At 35.3% G+C, this 20,205-nt stretch overlaps 4 protein-coding genes across 8 annotated transcripts in view; 2 read left to right on the forward strand and 2 right to left on the reverse strand.

The window, feature by feature from the left end:
* The window catches only part of LOC111448470 (succinate-semialdehyde dehydrogenase, mitochondrial-like), a 12,240-nt gene extending 2,857 nt beyond the window's left edge, over positions 1–9,383 (reverse strand). The window contains exons 1-18 of the mRNA XM_023088102.1: positions 9,079–9,383; positions 8,866–8,979; positions 8,478–8,577; positions 8,104–8,152; positions 7,629–7,716; positions 7,430–7,540; positions 6,802–6,864; positions 6,560–6,670; positions 6,053–6,118; positions 5,892–5,969; positions 5,724–5,801; positions 4,981–5,047; positions 3,530–3,615; positions 2,857–2,889; positions 2,702–2,734; positions 1,146–1,246; positions 298–383; positions 64–170 (exon numbers count right to left, since the gene is read on the reverse strand). Coding sequence (XP_022943870.1) covers positions 64–170; positions 298–383; positions 1,146–1,246; positions 2,702–2,734; positions 2,857–2,889; positions 3,530–3,615; positions 4,981–5,047; positions 5,724–5,801; positions 5,892–5,969; positions 6,053–6,118; positions 6,560–6,670; positions 6,802–6,864; positions 7,430–7,540; positions 7,629–7,716; positions 8,104–8,152; positions 8,478–8,577; positions 8,866–8,979; positions 9,079–9,222 — 1,515 coding nt within the window. The 5' untranslated portion in view covers positions 9,223–9,383. The remainder of the gene's footprint in view (positions 1–63; positions 171–297; positions 384–1,145; positions 1,247–2,701; positions 2,735–2,856; positions 2,890–3,529; positions 3,616–4,980; positions 5,048–5,723; positions 5,802–5,891; positions 5,970–6,052; positions 6,119–6,559; positions 6,671–6,801; positions 6,865–7,429; positions 7,541–7,628; positions 7,717–8,103; positions 8,153–8,477; positions 8,578–8,865; positions 8,980–9,078) is intronic.
* Positions 9,384–11,825: 2,442 nt separating this feature from the next.
* LOC111448245 (ALA-interacting subunit 3-like) lies at positions 11,826–14,909 on the forward strand. 2 transcript variants are annotated; one of them, XM_023087723.1, is made up of 9 exons: positions 11,826–12,058; positions 12,282–12,407; positions 12,866–12,924; positions 13,029–13,103; positions 13,204–13,317; positions 13,471–13,541; positions 13,721–14,018; positions 14,189–14,478; positions 14,683–14,909. In XM_023087723.1, exons 2-9 carry the CDS (start codon positions 12,323–12,325, stop codon positions 14,735–14,737), a joined length of 1,047 nt encoding a protein of 348 aa, XP_022943491.1. In that variant the 5' UTR covers positions 11,826–12,058; positions 12,282–12,322; the 3' UTR covers positions 14,738–14,909. The 2 variants fall into 2 exon arrangements, with proteins under 2 accessions (XP_022943491.1, XP_022943490.1); XM_023087722.1 differs by having other exon boundaries at positions 11,826–12,407.
* Positions 14,896–18,050, reverse strand: LOC111448241 (ribosomal RNA large subunit methyltransferase I). Of its 2 annotated transcripts, none has more exons than XM_023087718.1 (8): positions 17,875–18,050; positions 17,444–17,669; positions 17,226–17,360; positions 16,724–16,946; positions 16,181–16,367; positions 15,792–15,976; positions 15,343–15,480; positions 14,896–15,111 (listed from the first exon to the last, which is right to left on the reverse strand). In XM_023087718.1, exons 1-8 carry the CDS (start codon positions 17,969–17,971, stop codon positions 14,983–14,985), a joined length of 1,320 nt encoding a protein of 439 aa, XP_022943486.1. In that variant the 5' UTR covers positions 17,972–18,050; the 3' UTR covers positions 14,896–14,982. The 2 variants fall into 2 exon arrangements, 1 of the variants encoding a protein (XP_022943486.1); XR_002711406.1 differs by having other exon boundaries at positions 14,989–15,111; positions 15,343–15,461.
* Positions 18,051–18,757: 707 nt separating this feature from the next.
* LOC111448251 (50S ribosomal protein L20-like) lies at positions 18,758–20,189 on the forward strand. Of its 3 annotated transcripts, none has more exons than XM_023087731.1 (3): positions 18,758–18,882; positions 19,085–19,306; positions 19,769–20,189. In XM_023087731.1, the coding sequence occupies exons 2-3, from the start codon at positions 19,121–19,123 to the stop codon at positions 19,958–19,960; spliced, it is 378 nt and encodes a 125-aa protein (XP_022943499.1). In that variant the 5' UTR covers positions 18,758–18,882; positions 19,085–19,120; the 3' UTR covers positions 19,961–20,189. The 3 variants fall into 3 exon arrangements, with proteins under 3 accessions (XP_022943499.1, XP_022943498.1, XP_022943497.1); XM_023087730.1 differs by having other exon boundaries at positions 19,102–19,306; XM_023087729.1 differs by having other exon boundaries at positions 19,096–19,306; positions 19,769–20,186.
* Positions 20,190–20,205: the final 16 nt, after the last annotated feature.

The raw sequence follows: 20,205 nt of genomic DNA on the forward strand, positions 1-20,205 counted from the left end.
CCCCCCCCCCCCCCCCCCCCCCCCAGGAAAAAAGGGTAAAAGAGATGGCAGGATGAGGCTCACCTCTGTAGAAATCAAGCCTTCATTAACACCAACCAATCCGTATTCAAGAGCTTCAGTCACTCTCCATGAACGTTGAATACTATTTGTGAATATGTAAGCAGCTAATCCTATAAGACATCAGAGATTAATTAAATTTTGTGAATTGATCACTTAAAAAGTACTAAGAAACACAATTAATCAATGGTGAAAAATGGGGCAGAATACATGATTAGAATATCATGGCTAGAGCAGAACCTGCATTGGTGTCATTAGCGAGAGCAATTGCTTCCTCCTCTGTTCTGAATGGCAGTAAGGGTGCCACGGGACCAAATATTTCCTCCCTGATGTAAAATAGAACCAGTTCAAAAATACAAAGCCATGAAGCACGGTTGAGCATAGGATTGAAGGAATGCCCAGTTCCAAATCAAGTATAGATGTTAATTATGCTTTTTAGAAATCTTGCACATGTCACAAGAACATTACACACATTAAGTGCCAAACAGAATCTTCCATATCCGAGTCAAATCGATAAAAAAATTGGTTACTGACTGGATACTTTATACTTTTCCCCTCTTTTGCTTCCTCTTTCTTTATTAATGAAAGGGATTCTAATATCCCATTCGCAGAGGACAATAAATAAATAACGTAAAAAAGATATTAGCCACGAGGTTAGTTGAGGTGTGATAGAACCAAATATACTGAAAAAAATAAAAGATAACAAAACTACCAGATAAACCATGACTGTTGAGGTACTGGACCCTTCCTCTCTTGAGATCACTCAAACCTAAACCAACTGGATCAATGGCTATCTTCACCCTTTTTCCCTTATTAACATAACAACTTCTCTAACCAATTACTAATACAATTCCGATCAAGATGATAGAAAGGGGACAGTCAAGAAAAGTCTCTAGGGTCGGAGAAATTTCTAATTTAGGATCTTATAAAAGAGAGAGAATAAAGTTATTGCAACAAAAATTGCTCCAATATATGCATTGACATTAGAAATCTCGACATTCAAGACATCTAAGTGAATGTCAGTTGACTAATTAAACTAGGTTCTGAAGATGATTAAGGAGAGGTCACGTAACACGCAACATTAATACCTGGATAAAAGCATGTCATTCTTCACGTCAGTAAGAACTGTAGGCTCAAAAAATGTCATTCCAAGGCTGTGTCTTTTACCTCCAAGAAGAACTTTTGCTCCCTTCATAAGAAAAATAGGAAAGTAGAGGGAGGGAAAGAGAACTAAGTGAACTTTAAAGGATTTATTAGTGACATTAATTGTGAAAACATAATCACGTCAACATGCCCCAAAATTTAGGAAAGCTTTTCTTTTCCTTCTTTTTTTAAATTGTGATAAATTAAATGCATGAGTAAATATAAAAAGATGCAAATAAAAAATAAAATAAAATAACCGAAGAGACGCTACAGACAAATAGTCCAACCCAACCCAATTAGACCAAACTGACAACTACAAAAATCCCAAGTGACAAAAGCCCACACAGGCATTTAATCTATCAACACTTCAGTATCTTCTCAGGACCTTTCAACCTTTAATTGGCGTATGTATGTCAATGTTTAGCATGTTAGCTATTCAAGGTATTGCAGATAAGAATGAAAAGTTGAAGGTACTTATAGACTTTTTTTCAATAACTAGAGCCCATTTGATATCTATTTAGTGCATAGATTTTGTTTTTTATTTTAAATTGTGGCTGTTTTCTTACAAATTCTTTAAGTGATTTTCATCTATCCAAAGGAAAAGAATCTATGCACTAAAGCTCTTGAATATAAATTGGTTGGATTTTAAAAAAATTGTGGCTGTTTTCTTACAAATTCTTTAAAGTGGTTTTCACCTATCCAAAGGAAAAGAATCTATGCACTAAATTCCAAAATCAAAAACAAAATTTTTTTAGTTTTTAAAACTTGACTTAGATTTTAAGAACATTACTATAAAAATAGATAACAAAGCAAAAAACTCAAAAGTGGAAGTAGTGTTTATAAGTTTAATTTTAAGAAACAAAAAACCAAAAACCAAATGATTATCAAACTACGAATAAAAAATTTTTACCAAAGAGGATTAATTAGAGGATAAATAATTATTATAAGAAACCAGTACCCACAGTAACTTACAGAACTCAACTGACAGAACCAGTACCCACAGTAACAAATGGTAACATGTCCGTGAATGGATAATAGAACGGAAACAACAATACAACTAATTAATTTCGCCCTACAACCGAGATAATAATAGGGAAACTAAAAACCGTAGATATATGAGCTCAACATCCTACCTCTCAAGTTCTCATTATCCCAATCATTGTCAAATACATAATATTTGGCTCTATTAATCCTAAGACCAAAGATCCCTAAAAAGAAGAACCAAAGCCCATTTAATTACATTAAAAAGAAACAAATGAATCCTCTGGAAAAGAAATTGGCAATGCACAAATCAAATAGGCATATTTCTTCAGGAAAGCTAAACATCTACATTCATTGCACGATTTAGAAATCCTGAAATTTTTTGTTCAACTTTTGGAAACTGACTGGTGAGTGGCAATACCAAACACCATTTAACGTAAAGTAACAAGTCATCAGAGCCTCTTTGACTCATTACCATGATAGTACCTAATAGTTCCACGAGATTAGGTCAGAAACAAACCTTTGTGGTGGCATCTTGAAGAAATTTCTCAACCTATAACAAAATAATAATAATAATAAATAAATAAATCACATGCATTAATTCATACAGAAACTGCTCAAATTAAATGACAAGAATGCAGATTTGATGGTTAACTTGACGGAAACAAAACAAACCTTCTGCACGGCAGCTTCATTAATTAAAGGACCCTGAACAAATGAAGTGCAAATTAAATTATGGTTCTTAAAAGCGTTATAGAGAAACCTCAAGTTCAACTAGTAATAAGTTTATTGTAAAGCAGCTATAACATAATGTCCTTGTTAGAACAAGTGTGTCATTATCTTTTTCAGAGAAAAGAACATATGATATCATTGAAGAGAAAACAGAAGAAAACAGAAGAAAAGAGGAGACATCTTCCCAAACTGACGGCCAACAAAAATTAGAAAAAAAAAACTATCCAATTCAAACTAATGTAAAAGGGAGGGCATTCATACTTAGATAAGAAATCCGAAAATAAGAAACAAAGCAAACACAATCCAAAGTTTGCTAACATTCATATGTCCAGTAAAAAAAAATTCCCATGTTTCTTTTTTAACTAAATTTTCCAAGAAAGAGCATTAGTTGCATATTCCAGTAATATCTGGGTTTTAACTTTGAAAGGTTGATGACAAAACATTTAAAATGAGAGGTCCTTCAAAGTACGAAGGGGTAAAATATGGAATGTTAAACGATAGCAAACAAAATACTGGCACTTGATAAAATTAAATTACCTCGAGCTTGGAAGATAGTTTTATAAAGAAAAGACTAACAATCACAACTGAATAATGAATTAAGGGCACGAGCAACTACCAGAGATACACCTTCCCCGAAACCATCACCAACTTGCAGACTTTGCACAGCTTTTGAGAAAGCATCAGCAAATTTCTCGTATATACCTGAAAACTAGAGCTTAGTTCAAATCGAAGGAAAAAAAAAACATGATTCATCTGGTCAAAGCTAATAATCCAAAATGAATTCAAGAATTAATTTAAGATTAAATGAAACTATTGTACTATCCCAACAAAGATATTCATCTTCTCGAAGAAAATAGAAAATCAAATTAGAAAGTGATATTAACACATTACAATATACAGTCTCAGATGAGATGAGAATGCGCTTTCTACTTCCGTTGTGGAGTTGTTCAATAACTTCAAAGAAGAAACCATATTTGTTGTTAAACTTTTCTACCCAAAGTATGTTTTCAATGCACCGAATTTCAGAGAAGAATTTGATGGAGCACATATATTTGACAAGGGTGTTGAAGGTTAAAGCCATCCATGGTGAGGGTCAGGGAATGGGAGGTGAATCAGCCATACTCGGTGATTTTGTCCTTGCTGCCTCGAGAGTGTTTGTCAAAAGCTATAGTGAAGGTTTTGCAGTCCATGACTATGGAGCGTGTCGATTGGTTCCATGGTGTTAAAGTGGAAGTCGTGATTGGCCAACGAGTAGGTCAATGCAGATACCTGGGTAGGTGGCAGAGGAGGGTGGCAGGGGGGTGTAGTTGGGGTAAGGTGATGAGAGAGGGGAGAACATCTTTTTCATATAAATTCTATCCTCCATCCATTCCTCATCCTTCACAAAGGTTTACATGGCTTGTTTCTTTTTCGGAATTAAAAATTAAAAAAAAAAAAAAAACTTTCGCATGAAGCAAGGATTTGAAATTATGGAAGTACAAGAATTCATCCAAGGAAAACCAATAAAGTTACAAACAAGAGCAATTGCGAAATTTTTTGAGCAAGAACCTCCAACGAGAGGCTTTTACAAACAAAATCTAACCTCACTTAAAACTTTCTACACTTTCCATTAAAGCCCTTCGATGTTTCTACCCTTCCCACGTTAAGTGCTACTTATGAGATCTGAAAATGAAGAACCACTGCCCAAATTCAATGGTAAGAAGAATTTCAAAGATTTTTCTTTTGACTTGATATATCAGATAACGAACATATCCCCCTACCAGCCATTGGCACCCTAATAGCATGTTTTACGTATCAACTAATAGCTTTCAACTCTTTAGAATTAGTTCATCTATCACTACCATCGTTTCTTAGAACTTAAGCAAAACCTAAATGGACAAGTGAATGTCCTAGTTCGTTAGTCTAATTCAAGGTATTAAAGTCAACTACGAAACGTAAGATTTCACTAATAATACTATCAAAAGCATTCAGAAAATTCTCAAGCAAAAAACTACTCGCATCTGTGAGACGTCTTTTAAATGAGCAGAAGAAGCATCCTTCAGAACTGAAGTATACATCTGTCAATACCTTCTTGAACAAAAATTCTATTCGCACAAACACAAGTCTGTCCAGTATTTCGGAACTTCGCTGCAATCTGAAAGATGAAAAAGGGTTTCACTACTAAATTTTCCATAGAAGTATGTCACGTAATGCTAATGCTCCTAATGAATTTTTCAAAGCAAGATAACATTGCACTTCCAGAAAAATAGTTTACTTTCCAAAGTTTACAAAACAGACAGAAAGATTAACTGACATGTATAATGAAAACTGCAAGTGGAATGTAATTTTGAGGAAAAGTAAAAGAATAATTTCAACTTAGGTACATTATAAGCTCTGAAAGATGAAAAGTCAAAGCAAAGTCGTCAACACAAACAGGCTCCATCCCCAGTTTTCTGTTGGAAAGAGTGGTGATTGAATAGACACACATCCCCGGGTAGTATTCACTATATGAGAAAGTTATTAGAGATAGATACATCACGTTGAGTGCTAATTTTATGAACCATGCATGACTAAGATTGTTTCTGGGCCATGATCCTCAATAGACAGGCATTCGTTCACCTCTAAAAACTTACAAACTACAGACCCATGTTTGTAAGCACTGCAATTGTGACTTTTGACAGGACAAATTATTGTACAAAACATGTTGTTTGATTAAAAAAAAATCTAGATAGATACAGCGGCAAAGATAACAAAAACAATGATGTCAGATCCTATCCGTGATATTTTACCATAAAACTACATTGAGTTCCAAATGCTGAAATTTTACTTACGGCTCCTTTTACTGCAACATCCACATCTGCGTCATCAAAGACTATGCAAGGGGCATTACCACCAAGTTCTAAGGACACCTAGAGAAGAGAAACAAGTATCATAAGCCACATTAGGTTTTTCAAATCTCAATCCTGAAAAAATACTTTAATATTCTGAACTGTGAATACCCTTTTAACAGTTCCAGCAGCTCCTGCCATCAACTTTTTTCCAACTGCCGTTGAGCCAGTAAACGTGATCTTTCTTACCTGCATAGGTTTGATGCACCAATAAGATTAAAGCAGTAGCACCATACTGCAAAAGTAATTCTTCTATTAATATTGTAAGGAACCTGAGAACTTGCAAGTATAGCATCCCCAACAGCTGGAGCATCTCCCATAACCACATTCACGACTCCCTACACATTAAAAAAAATCAACTATTACCCGTACGCTAGGAATTGAAAATTGCACCAACACTGAGCTGCAAACTGAAGATTACAGAGACGAATGCAAATACAAAGTTTTGAGAACACAACGCAGTTCAACAAATATGTTTTCTGATAGGGATTAACAAATATGTAAAACGAAGAGAACTAAGGGATGTCATTCATGCCTAACTAATGTTCTGCAAAACTTCTTGCTTACCATTAGCAGTTAATGACAAAACATAGCCTACTAAAAGTAATTCATGCAAAAAACAAGCATATACCTAGACTATCAGAAAAACAAGTACGAAGTCAAATTCGATTGGTCTTGCCAATATATATGTATAAGGAAGGCTTTCAAAAAAAAAAAAAATTCTGGAATAAAAAAATATAAAAAATAATTAAAAGCAGGATATTCTCATCAGTAATTACTGCAGGAATTCCAGCTTGAAGTGAGAGCTCAGCTGCTGCTAAAGCTGTCAAGGGGGTAAGTTCCGCAGGTTTTATGACCACCGTACAACCACATGCAAGAGCAGGTCCAACCTGGAATGCAAGGGTAACAGAAAATAAGGTTTTTTCAATAGCATACATTAACTGGAAAGATAATGTTATCATAAAAGTAAAATGAATGACACATAAACAATTGAACACAAATACTCATGAAGGGGACCAGCCTTTCTTGTAATCATAGCCAATGGAAAGTTCCAAGGGGTAATAACACCAACAACTCCAACTGGCTGCAAAAGAAAATGTTAAGGAAACATTATGGTACTGACTAATGTAATAAGGCTTCAATATTTTGTTTGGGAGTAAACGTGAATACCAATAGTGAGTATGCACAAATTTCTAGGTATAATTAGTAACAATGTAAGACTTCCCAAATTCCCTAAATCTAAATTTGAAAAATCCTCCATATGATCTCCAGCAAAATGTAGTCCGTATAACATCATAAGAGGGAAAAAAAAAAAAAAAAGTGTGGTGAGATGAAAAAGACTCCCTTCAGATCCAGTTCTCAAACCTAAGCATTACATGGTAAGTTCAATTTCAACAATAATATCTACATCTTGAGGAAACACCAGATTGAATAACATAAATTTATTGCCTGGTCCCGTCCCTTAGCATCCTGTGTACTTAAGCTCATTATAGATCTGCATACTAATGGTTGCATTAACATTCCAAATATCTCCATATCAAACGTTGCAATAAATTGTCAATTCTCCAAAAAAAAAAAAAAAAAAAAAAATGGGGCGTTCTGGTAATTTTCCAAAAAAATAAACAAATAGCATAAAACTTTCAATTGACCTGCTTCAAGACAAAGAGTCGTCGATCCGCTAAAGTTGGTGAGATTATGTCACCATATACTCGCTTTGCTTCCTCAGAAAAGAACTCAATAAAGCTGGCTCCATAGGTAACCTGTATAACGAGTTGCAACGTGTATGTTAAAAGAACAAAATGATAACACGTCAATGCCTGATGATTGCTAAAGTGCATCATATGATACCTCACCCATAGCTTCCTTTAAGGGTTTTCCTTGTTCCAAGGTTATCAGTTGTCCAAGCTCTTCTTTGTGGGCAATTAGGAGCTCATACCTTCAAAATACAGGAGAGAAAAGAAACATCATAGGTATGACAGATAACAAATGCAATGCTATTCCAAGGAACTAGGCACCGAATGTTGAAATGGTTCGATATCAAAAGTACACAATTTTATTGCCTCTGCTACTCTTTGTATGTCCTTTTCTTACTTACAGGAAACTCAAAGCAGAACAAGACATAAATTTCCATGAATTTATCTTGGCATATAAAGACTTGTTAACATTTTTATACTGATATTTTAAATGGATGTGGTAAGAAGAAATTCAAAAAATGAATGAAAACGATTCCATTTCTCTTACTATCCAATTGGAGATAAAAGAAAAGGTAATAATAATGATAATTAATAAAAATTAGAAAACAATATGATGAATAAGTTGATACCATTTCCGTAAGCGATTACTCCGATCAGCTGCAGTGAGCTTGCTCCAAGCTTCAAGGAAAAATATGGCAGATGGCTGAAGTTAGCAAGTAATATTTTTCACAAGAAACGGCTTCCATTAAATAAATTAAATGACAAAAATGGGGGAGGTGAGCCACAACAAACGCCACGAAAGTCGCAGGAAAACACTTCCAATAGGCGAAAATAGTGTTTGAGCCATAGCTACCAAAAAGTTTGTAGAGGTTGCACCACAACAGAATACAGCATCAATATTATAATGATGAAGAAGCAACACGCTAGTTCAACACTTCAACCTTACATTGTAACTAATCTCCTAGAACGTATAAGCTTTAATCATGACTAATCTGACGCTTACACTTAAAAGCATCATGAGCTGAAGAAATAGCATCATCGGTTTCCCTTTTGCCCATGAGCGGGACATTGGTTATAACTTCACCATTGGCTGGATTATGAACCTGCAACACAAAGATAAACTTCCTCAACAGTCTTCAAACTTAATTGTGAGCAAATATAAGGGAAAAAATTTTAACAAATGCAAGAGTAATTGTTACCCACGTCTAATGTATCGTGAAAAAATACGATCTCTCTCTAAAATCAATAAAAGATTAGAGAAACGAACAAAAGTTCGACGGATGCAGAAAAAATTAAGAAATCATCGCTCGACTTATTGAAAACTATATTTAACAAACCCGCTATCTGATATTGGAAGCATCAGAAAACAAAAAAAATCCTTTCAGCCATACCTTAAAGGTCTTCCCATCATAAGCATCAATCCACTTCCCTCCAATAAGGCCTTGGCTTCGAAACAATCCAGAACTTTGAAGACGAGTAACAACGCTCGGCGCCTCGGAGCTCATCTGACATCAAAGCATGACAGCATAAGATCCACGTCCAGAAACTCGAATTACCAATCCAAATAATTAGCAAGGAAGAAACGGGAAAAGTGATATGATTACCTGACGAATGAGAAGCGTGTGGGAGTGAGATTTCCGCTGAGCAAACACATATAGCGATGGAGATTGAAGAGGGAGCCTGGTCGATCGCACCACTGATCGAGCTGTTGTGGCTGCGATTACTCTTGCAGCGACCATCATAGTCATGTTGTTTCTTCCTTGGAATTCAGCTATGGCTGCAGCATTTAACAATTACAAACGTTCACGTGATAAGCCCTACAAATTGAAATAAAAATTCGAGGTTATCAGATCAGTCTTCAGTGACTGCGGCAGATTGTTTGGATGCACATGGCACTTGCGGAAGAAAATCTCCTTACAGAATCCGCTTTAACGGGACTCTCCTTTTTTTAGTTCAACCATGGAATAATTTGACTCATCTACCCAAAATTTTGGAGATAGACTGACATATTATAGGTTAAAACGAACAAATTTTATCTTCATTAAATCTTTATTCATGTCTAAGAGACCGACTTAAAATTTTGAACATATTTCGGTTCTGTAGTTAAAGTTGTATGTAGAGATGTCCAGGAGGCGGGCGGGGACAGGAAGCCTTCTTCGTACCCATCCCTCCCTGCCACCTATTTTATTTTCTATTTTCGCAAAAATTTTCATTTATTTTGTGAGATCGAGGAACAGATTCTCGTGAATTTTTTTTTTTTGTAAAAATTAATTTTTATAATTTTTACTAGTTTATTATTTTTTAAAAAAGAAGGTAAAGTTTTCATTTTTTTAAATATATTTCATAAAGCAAATATATTGTTTAAAAAAAGAAATTAATAGTATAATCTTTAGCTATTTATAGATTCTCAAAACTTTTTTTTATATATATAACAAAATATATATATATATATATATATATAATGTGTTGAAAATATAATCACTCCATTTATTTTGATTTTTATATTTTTAATTTCATTTTAGTTTAGATATAGTATGATTTAAAATTAGTTATTAGGCTTGGTATATTTAATAAAAATAATAATATTAATTTTCATGCAAGAAAATGTATAGTTTTTAGTCTCCAAATTATTTAAATGCACGTATTAGTGTAAGTTGAAGAGAACGATTGGAATTAAATAAATAACAATGGGTATTCATCTTATTTCATTTTATTGTTTTTCTCGACAAAAATATAGCAAGACCAACGAAGTAAAGGACGAGGATGATATTGGTGAATTTTGAGAAGGAACAAGTAAAAGTGAGATTAACGAGAAACAAATCGTTCTTGCATTTAATCATTCTCTTCAAGGGTAAAAGTGGCATAAATTCTTATATCCCGAGTTTCGGATCTAGTGTATCATCAAATTTTATGTGCTTTACATGTAAGTCTTTGTTGATGTAAAAATTTTTCGGGGCTCCTATAATTTTTCTGGTTGATATTTCAATTTCAACCGTTTGCACCTAAAATTTGTTTAGGTGTTACAATCTCGATTATTAAATTTTAGAAAATATTGCAATATTAAATTCCATCGACATTTCGTTAAATTTTGTTAATTTTAATTTAGATAAATATATAAAGCTATTATTCTCTATAATACAATATTCATTTAAATTTATGTAAATTGGTTAATTATCATATTATTTTTAGTTCAATAACTATATTGAACGTCATAAATATCAGTACATTATCCAAAACGTCGTTTGGTCCCAATTAAAATTCCGCGGTAACGTCAACAATGGGTCAACGTAACCAATGTGACAAAAATCGCCCCGCCAAAACACAAAATTACAATTATACCCCACAACACGGTTCAAGCCTTATTATTCAAACCAAAAAATACGCAGCCCATTTTAAATTCAAATACTGGTCCAACAATTATTAAATAAATAAATAAACTTACTTAAAAAATAATTTAGGAAATTAGTATTTATTCTACTCAAATTTCCACAAATTATATCATAAAATAATGTAAAAATCTTTATAAAAACACAAATACGCTTCCCCTTAATCGAGGCTTGACTCCTTTGGAGTCTTAGTCATTTTTTACTACCTTCGTATCGTCGAGGAGGTTACTAATCTATTGTACTGCCACGACTAATTTTAGGGCATGGCTCTGATATCATGTTAGACGAACACGACTCTCTACAATGATATGATATTGTCCACTTTGAGCATAAGCTCTCTTTCGGGAGGTTTCCACACCCTTATAAATGGTGGTTTGTTCTCCTCTCCAACCAATGTGAGACATCACAATCTACCCCCCTTCGGGGCCAGCGTCATCGCTTGGCACTTTTTCCTTCCTTCAATCAATGTGGGACCACATCGAAATCCACTACCTTTGGGCCCCAGCGTCCTTACTGGCACACCACCTCGTGTCTAGCTCTAATACCATTTAGACGAACACAACTCTCTACAATGGTATGATATTGTTCACTTTAAGTATAAGCTCTCATGGTTTTGCTTTAGGCTTCCTCAAAAGGTCTCGTAGCAATGGAGAAAGTATTGTTTGTTTATAAACTCATGATTATTCCTTAAATTAATTAAATATTTAAAATATTTAAAATGAAATTAGAGGGGTAAAAATGTAAAATTAAAATGACATAATTAATTTTAAAAATTGAAGTAAATGGAAAGAAATTAAAAGTTTATTATTTGGGAGAAAAAGAATAAAAGATGAAGATATTAAGGGATGATTAAAGTTAATTAAATAGAAAATTAAAGTTAATTAAATAGAGACCCAAATTAGAGAGGGAAGAAATTGGATTAGAGTAGCCTAGTTTAGTTTAACCGTATTGTTTGGTTTTGATTTGATTTGATTCTTCCATTGTTCGAAGGTTTCCTGTTTTCGGTGTTCGGCGTTGGTTCTTCTCCATTGGCTTCCTTTCGTTTTCCTTTGTCCATTTTTTCTTCCTCCGCTCCCTGCCTCCCTCTCCCCTCTCTCTCTATTCTAGAAAAGAGAGGAGAGAGAAAGAAAGAAAGCGATGCTTTGTGTTCGTCGTCTTAGGGAGGTTCATGGATTGATTCATTCATTCATTCATTGAGGTTTTGAGATACGATTAAACAAGTATTATTGATTTTCCGTCTTTCTTAGAAGTCAAACAATGAGAACCGCAAAGACTCGGCCTCCTATTGTTTAATCTTTCTTGGATAATAGCCATCGTTTGAATTTCCCCTTTCTCTGAAATCGCCGCGACTTGGATTAAGTTTTTGACGCGGAATCCATCTTTGTTTTCGTCTCTATTTAACTGGATTTCCTTCTGATCAGGGTTTGAGAGCTCTTACACACAATAAGGGAATCTGATTATTATGAATTCGAACACCGCGTCTAGCTCCGGAGGCTCGGGATCGAACGATTCATCATCAAGTAAAAGGAATTCAAAGCGACCTAAATGTGAGTTTTCGTCTCTTTTTGATTTGATTTTGCGAGTTTCTTTTTTTGTTGCTTGTTCTTTCCCGTTTTGATCTTCTTCCCGCGTTTAATGTTGGATTGAACTAATGTTGGGTATGCCAACCTTTTAAATCGTCGTTAAGGGTATTGGGTTTTTCTCTCGTTCTCCATGGCTAATTCACTGATTCCAGCGTTGATCAGTGCTGATCTATGGATTTTGTACTTAATGATTGTGAATTAGACTCTGCCATGTTTTTTTTGTGTGATTATATGATGATAAAATGATAATCTGATGACTATTCTGAAATTAATGAGATGATTAGGTTTATGCTTCCACGAATTTCCTTTTTGGAAGTTAAGAACAAAGATATAGCCTTTATTCTGTTCGCTTTAAATTCTTCTTCACGTCTGGTTTGAATGCCTTCCGTTTATATGGAAACTGAAACGAAATTCTTATCCAGATTCGAGGTTTACCCAGCAGGAGCTTCCAGCGTGTAAACCCATCCTCACACCAAGATGGGTAGGCTTTATTGTTGTTCTTGTTTTAACATATCTCTTTTTTTTTTTTCCTCTCTTTTTTGTTATAAAAAACTAAGGAACAAAGTGGAATCTCTCCTCGTGCAGGTGATTTCAGTATTCATGTTAGTTAGCATTATCTTTGTTCCCATTGGAGTTGCTTCCTTGTTTGCTTCCAGAGATGTACGTTCAAACAAGAATACTTTTCTTCTTCCTTTTTAAATTTTATTTTCATGTTGAGTTTGTTCTTTAACTGGTTTCAGATGCTTTTCCTCTTCATTAGGTTGTTGAAATAATTGATCGTTATGAAACTGAGTGTGTACCGGAAAGATTTAGAAACGACAAAGTTGGGTTCATACAGGGCACTGCAATTAAAATTTGCCGCAGAAATATAACTGTAAGATTCTAGCAGCGTCATTATTTCCATAGTTGATTCTTACATGTGCAAAAGGCTTTAATAGTAGCTTATGGTGTCTGGAAGTTTATGAAAGAAAGAATTCCTTTCAAATTCACTATAGTAACATGTATTTTTCAACCCATTTTTGTGTAGGTTCCAAAACGTATGAAGCAACCAATATATGTCTATTACCAGCTCGACAATTTCTATCAGAATCACCGCAGGTACATCGTCTTATTTTATGCATATCATGTGATTCGCTAGATAGTTCATGAAGGTCTTGATAAGTGCTTGGAATGTCCTCATCTGTTTTCTTGATCTCATGCTGTGAATGAATTGAATCTTTTATTCAATTGCCGGTGTTTCATATTCTGAAATATTTTCATGATCCTGTGTGATTCAGATATGTGCAGAGCCGTAGTGATAAGCAATTGAGAGATGCTGGAAGTGAGAATGATCTAGGCTCTTGCAAGCCCGAAGACAAAGTGAATGGGAAGCCAATCGTTCCCTGTGGTTTGATAGCGTGGAGTCTGTTTAATGATACTTATAGCTTCACCCGTAACAAGAAGCAAGTCGCTGTGAACAAGATCGGTATCTCATGGAAGAGTGACCGGGAACACAAATTTGGCAAGAATGTATTTCCCAAGAACTTTCAGAATGGTACTATGAAAGGAGGGAAAACCCTCAATGAATCCGTACCAGTGAGTCAAAACATCCTGTTTTTATCTTAAATCTCTTTACATGTATGAGCTAAGGTGCTTTGTTCTTGATATTAGAACTCGAGAAACGACTGTTGCCATTGCGAACTTAAAAGAAACAGAGTTGATGTGGATCAGTTGCCTGACCGTGTTTTTTGTATTATGCATAACAGTTGAGTCAACAGGAGGACCTTATTGTGTGGATGCGAACTGCTGCACTTCCCACATTTAGAAAGTTGTATGGAAAGATAGAAGTGGACCTTGAGAAAGATGATGTAATAGATGTGGTTTTGGAGAACAATTACAACACATACAGTTTTAACGGCAAGAAAAAGCTTGTGCTCTCTACAACTAGCTGGCTTGGTGGGAAGAATGACTTTCTTGGCATTGCTTATCTTACTGTCGGTGGGTTATGCTTCTTTTTGGCAATGGCTTTCACAATCGTCTATCTTGTTAAACCAAGGTAATTTACCAGAAACCCCATTTGAACTGAAATCTTGTTCATAATTTCAAATTTTAGGATGTTTATGATCTGAGAAAATTGGACAAGTTGTTTGAAAGTACACGGCATGATGTATTTGCTTGTCTCATTAGTTCATTGATCATGCAAAACCAGAAAGAAAATTTCGATGCTATAAATTTTAACATTTTCTAATAACAATTTCAGGCGACTTGGGGACCCATCATATCTGTCATGGAATAGAAACCCGAGCGGGCACTGAAGCAGGAGCTGCTAGAACACGGTTTGTTGTAATTTTATTTGTAATTTTATTTTGATGTGAGCATATAAGAAACAAGGGCAGGGCAGTGTGTATGACAGATTGTTGTAATGGAACTTCTACTTTCCTTTTTGTATGAAGATGTGGCTCTGACGATAGTGTAACTTCAAATGCAGTATCTCATCTCCTTATGTTAAATGGCTTGTCTCTTTTGATCAATGGTAGATACATTTATAACTTCATCAAGTTTAGAGCACACGTAGAAGGATATTAGAAAGATATGCACCCTCTGGGTAAGTAGGGTCTATGGGGTGATCACATGCTGCTCCTGCTTGTCGTAGGACTGTGATTTTCTTTTTGGCCATTGATGCTGCACCCTGTTTAAATGAAAGGGGCAGTACATACCAGTTTAGTTTCCTTAAACAAGCTGAATAGATTCTTTTCGTACATGACACGATAGATATTATCCTAAATAACTCTTCATATAGTTTAAGTCAAGATGATGAGGCATAGAAACTACATAATTACCAAACAATGTTTCTAAGTCATTGAAATAAGCAATAGTAATGATTCATTTTCATGGTTGGTGGGGGCGGAACTGGACTTGCCTGGAGTGTTTGCAGGAACATCCCACTCTGAGTCATTGCTCCAGAGCATGAACAAGTCATGAGAAGACCACCTTTCCTTGTGAGTTGCATTGCTAATGAATTTAAAGTCCTATACATGCCTGATGCAGTTTGTAGAACCTACTAAGCTTTAGTTAGTAGGATGATGAAAATTAACAAACTTGATACTTTCAAAACAAGCCCAGGATGATTTATTGAACAATTTGATCTATCATCTTAAAATCCACAACTTTCTGACGTTTAAAAACCACACACCAAATAGTTAATAGGATTTCACGTGGATTCTAACTTGTAAGAGTGAACAGAATCAAAGAATTAAGAACTTATGTTCACTTTGTACCAGTATTTCACATGGGGCCTAACATGTAAGATCATAGAATTAATTAATCAAAGAACTTTCGTAACAGGAAAAATAATCAAATGCATCATACCTTTTTTCGTGGAGCTAGTTTGGGAGGATCCAAAATGACTATATCCCAACATTCATTCCTAGATAGAGCATCCTTCATGAATGTAGTGGCATCAGCTTTCAAAAATGATATTCTGTCAGGATCCATACTATTAAGGATTACATTTTCTTTTGCTAGCTCCAGAGCAGGCAGTGATGAATCAATACCTGATAATTAGCGAACTTATGAGAATAGTACCACTGTATTCAAGGCTAGAGAATCCTGTTTCTTTTCCGTGATAGCAACAGATAAACACACACAAAAGATTGAATTTCTTTCTAAGTATGAATAATTAGTGACTTTGCCACAGCATACTCTCCTAAACATTTGATCTAAAAGCTTTAATAGAAGACAAGAAAAGAAATGTATACCGGTGACATTAATAGCTCCACCACGTGCTGCATTAAGAGAAAACCCACCACTGTAGCAGCAGAGGTCAAGAACTTTTTGACCCTCAGAAATTGTTGAGATAAAATGACGATTTTCACGCTGATCAGCATAAAACCCTGTTTTCTGGCCTTCAAGTGAAATGGCATAGAAAATTCCATTCTCTGTTACCTATCAGAGTAAGGCATGTTCAATATCTCATCTGATTTTGTGGTAATAACTTGGTTGTATGTATTATATAGCTTTTGAAGTACTTTCTACATTAACATGATACCCTCATAGCTTCTCTTCTTACCAAGAATTTCCACCTGCTAGAACACATCCCAGTGAGGATTTGTGCATAAAGCTTACTTATATAAGCAACCCTTATCTCCTAGTTTCCAAATCTTTGATACTCATTGATGATTATTCAAGCATGTAAGATCAGTTTACTCATCAAAAGGGCTCCACAATTTTTACATTTAGTTACCATGAACATGACATAGAGCATTTCTTGAAACAGTATAAGTGTTGGAGTCGCTTGTTACCTTTGTTCTTTCAAGACAAATAGACGGATTTGTATCCTTCAATTCAGACACATCTATCCCTTCTTCCTTCAGAATTTCCACCGATGGTCTCCATTTCACATGATTGATTTCATCAATTCCACGGACACAGTCCTCGATTTCAGCTTTGTACTTCTCCACCCATGCAGCCGATGATGCCACAACTGCTAAATCTCCAAAGACGTCAATGATTAGTCCTGACAATCTGCCAAAAAGAAAAAAAAAAAACAATAATTCTAAGACATTTGGATAAGGCTATTATAGGTTCCAGTACACAAACAAACTATTTACGGTCTAAGAGATTCATACACCCCTCCCTCTGAATGCGCACACACGCAAACAGTTAGAGTTGGGTCGGTTTGGAATGTCTTTCGAAATGCTTAAGAACGAAGATCAATGCATGTTGGTGCTAGATTTAATCAAATTTTACAGATATGGATTGCATAATGTATGAAGATATGAACAGAATACTCGAGGTCGATACCTATCTCCTTCACTATTAACGAGACGGTATGCATTCGTACTCGCCGACGGAAGTCCCAAGCTCTTTCTTAATTCTCTAGCAGTATGTATCCTGGTTTCAATCAGTTTCTGCATATCTAATGTGCACGAAGGATCTCTGGATTGCACAAATTGGAAACTTAGCAGCACATAAAGAAGGTGATGTTAGTCACAGAGTTCAAGCATTGCCCAATTAAGTACCTAGCTGCCTCCTCTTCCAGCTGCATCAATCTGACAGAGAACATGGAAACTGAGTTATACAAACCCCACCCTATAGGTTTCTCAGCCCCATCGGCTACCAAGACAACATCTCCAGTTTTTGGCGGTGGCCTTCCAATTATTCTATCAATAGCTCCACTGTACACCATCGGACTCCCATCTTTAAAGAGCTGTGTCTTCCCCTTTTTCAGCACAACCTTGGATAAACCTAAAACCCCCAAATTCAACACAATTCTTTACACAATCGCCTTACCAGTTTCAAAGCGCAATCAATATGAAAAAGCTGCGGCATACATCGATAAACATGGATTTTGACGAACCAGAAGCTAAATGTGGGGAAGAAACATAAACGAATTGGGATAATCGATATCGTTTTGCAGGTCGCAAGCGAGGGATACAAATCACAGACTGACCTTTGGGGCGAGCGGAAGCGATTTCTTGGATTGTTGAGGCGGCCGGTGAAGAAGAAATGGAAAGAGACTTTAGCAGGCGGGCTTGAAGCTGCTGCATGCTTCGGCGTTTGTCGATGAGGCGAGGTAACCCCCCCTTCCTTTTATCTATTGAGCGGGAATTGGGACGACACCCAATTCCAAACCCAATCTTATCCCTTATAAACTTGTTTAAGGTTAAAAATTGAAACTTTACTACTAATTGAGTCATGTTATTGTATGCAACAACATATAGTTTCCGATACTAAATATTAGAATTTACGAACGTCAATTATAATTGAACTCTAAATAAAAATTGAAACACCCTTTGGATTAATGGTTTAACGTGCGTTTTTTACTATTATGAATGACTGTATTTAAAATAATTTACAGTGTCTCTTCTTGTTTATTCGATCTCTAAACTTTCAATTTTGTATCTAATAGTTTCAAGAGCTTTAATTTTGTGTCTAATATGATATTATGATAAACCTAATTAAGTTTCCGTCCGTTTAGATTATTTTAAAAAAAATGAATTGAGTAATTAAATAATAAAAATAATATATTTTAAAATTACGTTAATCAACTAGTGAATATACCTAAAGAAATGTCTTAAAATTGACGAAACTTTGATGTAAATATTTAATTTAATAGTTGATATGTTTTATAATTCATTAGAAACCTGTAATTATAAATACATGCATGCATTATATAATATGATTGCAATAATTATGAAATATGAAGGTTTAATTATATGAAATACAAAACTTAGGGTGAAAATTGTTATTTTCAGCAATTTAGGGTGAAAATTGTTATTTTCAGTAATTTAGGGTATTTTCTATAATTTTATACCTAAACTTCTTCTTTCCGCTCACTCTCACGTGCTCCACCTTCTTCTTCTCCTTCTTCCCGCCGTCTTCTCTTCCCTTTCAGCAGCTCAGCGTCGCCGCTGCCGTCTCTCTTCCGCTTGTACCACCGAAACCTCCCTTCTAACAGGTTTGCAGTGATTTTCTTCCCTTTTTTTGCGTCTATATCTTTCTTCGCACTGGAAAAACTCAATCAAATATCTAGAGCTGAAGATTTGAAAATCGTGTTGTTCGACATTATTTGTTGAGTGTACTTGGTTTTTTACTTTATAATTTGTTTTGATTGGATCATGAGATGTTCATATATGATTGATCAATTACTGATTTTGAAGAGTATGTAAAGGTGCAGAGCATAGCAAGGAAAAAAGATGAACAAGGACAAGATATTTAAGCTAGCCAAGGGTTTCAGAGGTAGGGCTAAGAATTGCATAAGGATTGCCAGAGAGAGGGTGGAGAAGGCTCTTCAGTATTCCTACAGGGACCGTCGGAATAAGAAACGGGACATGCGCTCCCTTTGGATACAACGTATCAATGCTGGCACGCGCCTTCATGGGGTATGTCCATTTTCCTTGAATGTTCCTCATTTGAATACCGCAAAGTAAGAAACCAACAAAGAAATTAAAAGGTTAGCGAAATTTATCCATCTAAAATGATGAACACTTTTAGCTTCTGAACCACTGATATTCTCGCATCAAATTTCTAATTTCCTCTGATATTCCCACATCCCATAATTCTAGCTTCTGAACTTGCCCCTTTCATTCTTTCTACAATTCATCTCTGTAATTGTAAGCCAACTTGACCTGCCTGGAGAAGTCGCATAAATTTCACGCGATTTGTAAATTTTAGCACTTTTTGTATGAATGGTTTGATTTGGCAGAGGGAGGAGTGGAAGCTGCTTTAGGTCGAATAATTACTGTAGACTTGTGTTCTGCACAATCAATTTGCTTCTTACTACTTTAATAGACTCTTCTGTAGAGATACTAATGTTCCTTTTATCTCCTTCCCTACCATATTAGGTAAATTACGGCAATTTTATGCATGGGCTGATGAAGGAGAACGTTCAACTAAATAGAAAAGTATTATCAGAGCTGTCAATGCACGAACCTTATAGTTTCAAGGCTCTGGTAGACATCTCTCGTAATGCATTTCCTGGAAACAAGAATGTAGTGTTTCCCCCCAAGAAGGATGCCGTTTCCATGATTGTTTAATGGATTGTTTAAGAGACCTCTAGATCTCTAATTATATAGAAAGACTCGGGATGTTTGTCTGGCTTATGATCGATCATTGAGAGTTGATGCTTCTTGTTGAGCGTTATTGTTTTCATTTCTATTGTTGCATTAGTTCTCCTGATGTTGTCAGACACTGAATGGATTCTCCATTTGAAATGTTGGATGCTTTGGCTTTAAATCCACAACCAGAGATGTTATTTTGTGGCGACAAGTTTCTGCAGGAC

The sequence above is a fragment of the Cucurbita moschata genome, unplaced genomic scaffold, assembly GCF_002738365.1.
Source record: "Cucurbita moschata cultivar Rifu unplaced genomic scaffold, Cmos_1.0 Cmo_Scf00010, whole genome shotgun sequence".
In the NCBI taxonomy this organism is placed as follows: domain Eukaryota; kingdom Viridiplantae; phylum Streptophyta; class Magnoliopsida; order Cucurbitales; family Cucurbitaceae; genus Cucurbita; species Cucurbita moschata.

Coding starts and splice junctions, on each gene's coding strand:
- LOC111448245 (XM_023087722.1), top strand. CDS start 12,323: ATGAATTCGAACACCGCGTCTAGCTCCGGAGGCTCGGGATCGAACGAT. Junction 13,104..13,203: donor CCTTGTTTGCTTCCAGAGAT/GTACGTTCAAAC, acceptor CCTCTTCATTAG/GTTGTTGAAATAATTGATCG. Junction 14,479..14,682: donor GTCTATCTTGTTAAACCAAG/GTAATTTACCAG, acceptor TAACAATTTCAG/GCGACTTGGGGACCCATCAT.
- LOC111448241 (XM_023087718.1), bottom strand. CDS start 17,971: ATGCAGCAGCTTCAAGCCCGCCTGCTAAAGTCTCTTTCCATTTCTTCT. Junction 17,670..17,874: donor CGCTTCCGCTCGCCCCAAAG/GTCAGTCTGTGA, acceptor TGGGGGTTTTAG/GTTTATCCAAGGTTGTGCTG. Junction 16,947..17,225: donor GTTAATAGTGAAGGAGATAG/GTATCGACCTCG, acceptor TCTTTTTGGCAG/ATTGTCAGGACTAATCATTG.
- LOC111448251 (XM_023087731.1), top strand. CDS start 19,121: ATGAACAAGGACAAGATATTTAAGCTAGCCAAGGGTTTCAGAGGTAGG. Junction 19,307..19,768: donor CTGGCACGCGCCTTCATGGG/GTATGTCCATTT, acceptor CTACCATATTAG/GTAAATTACGGCAATTTTAT.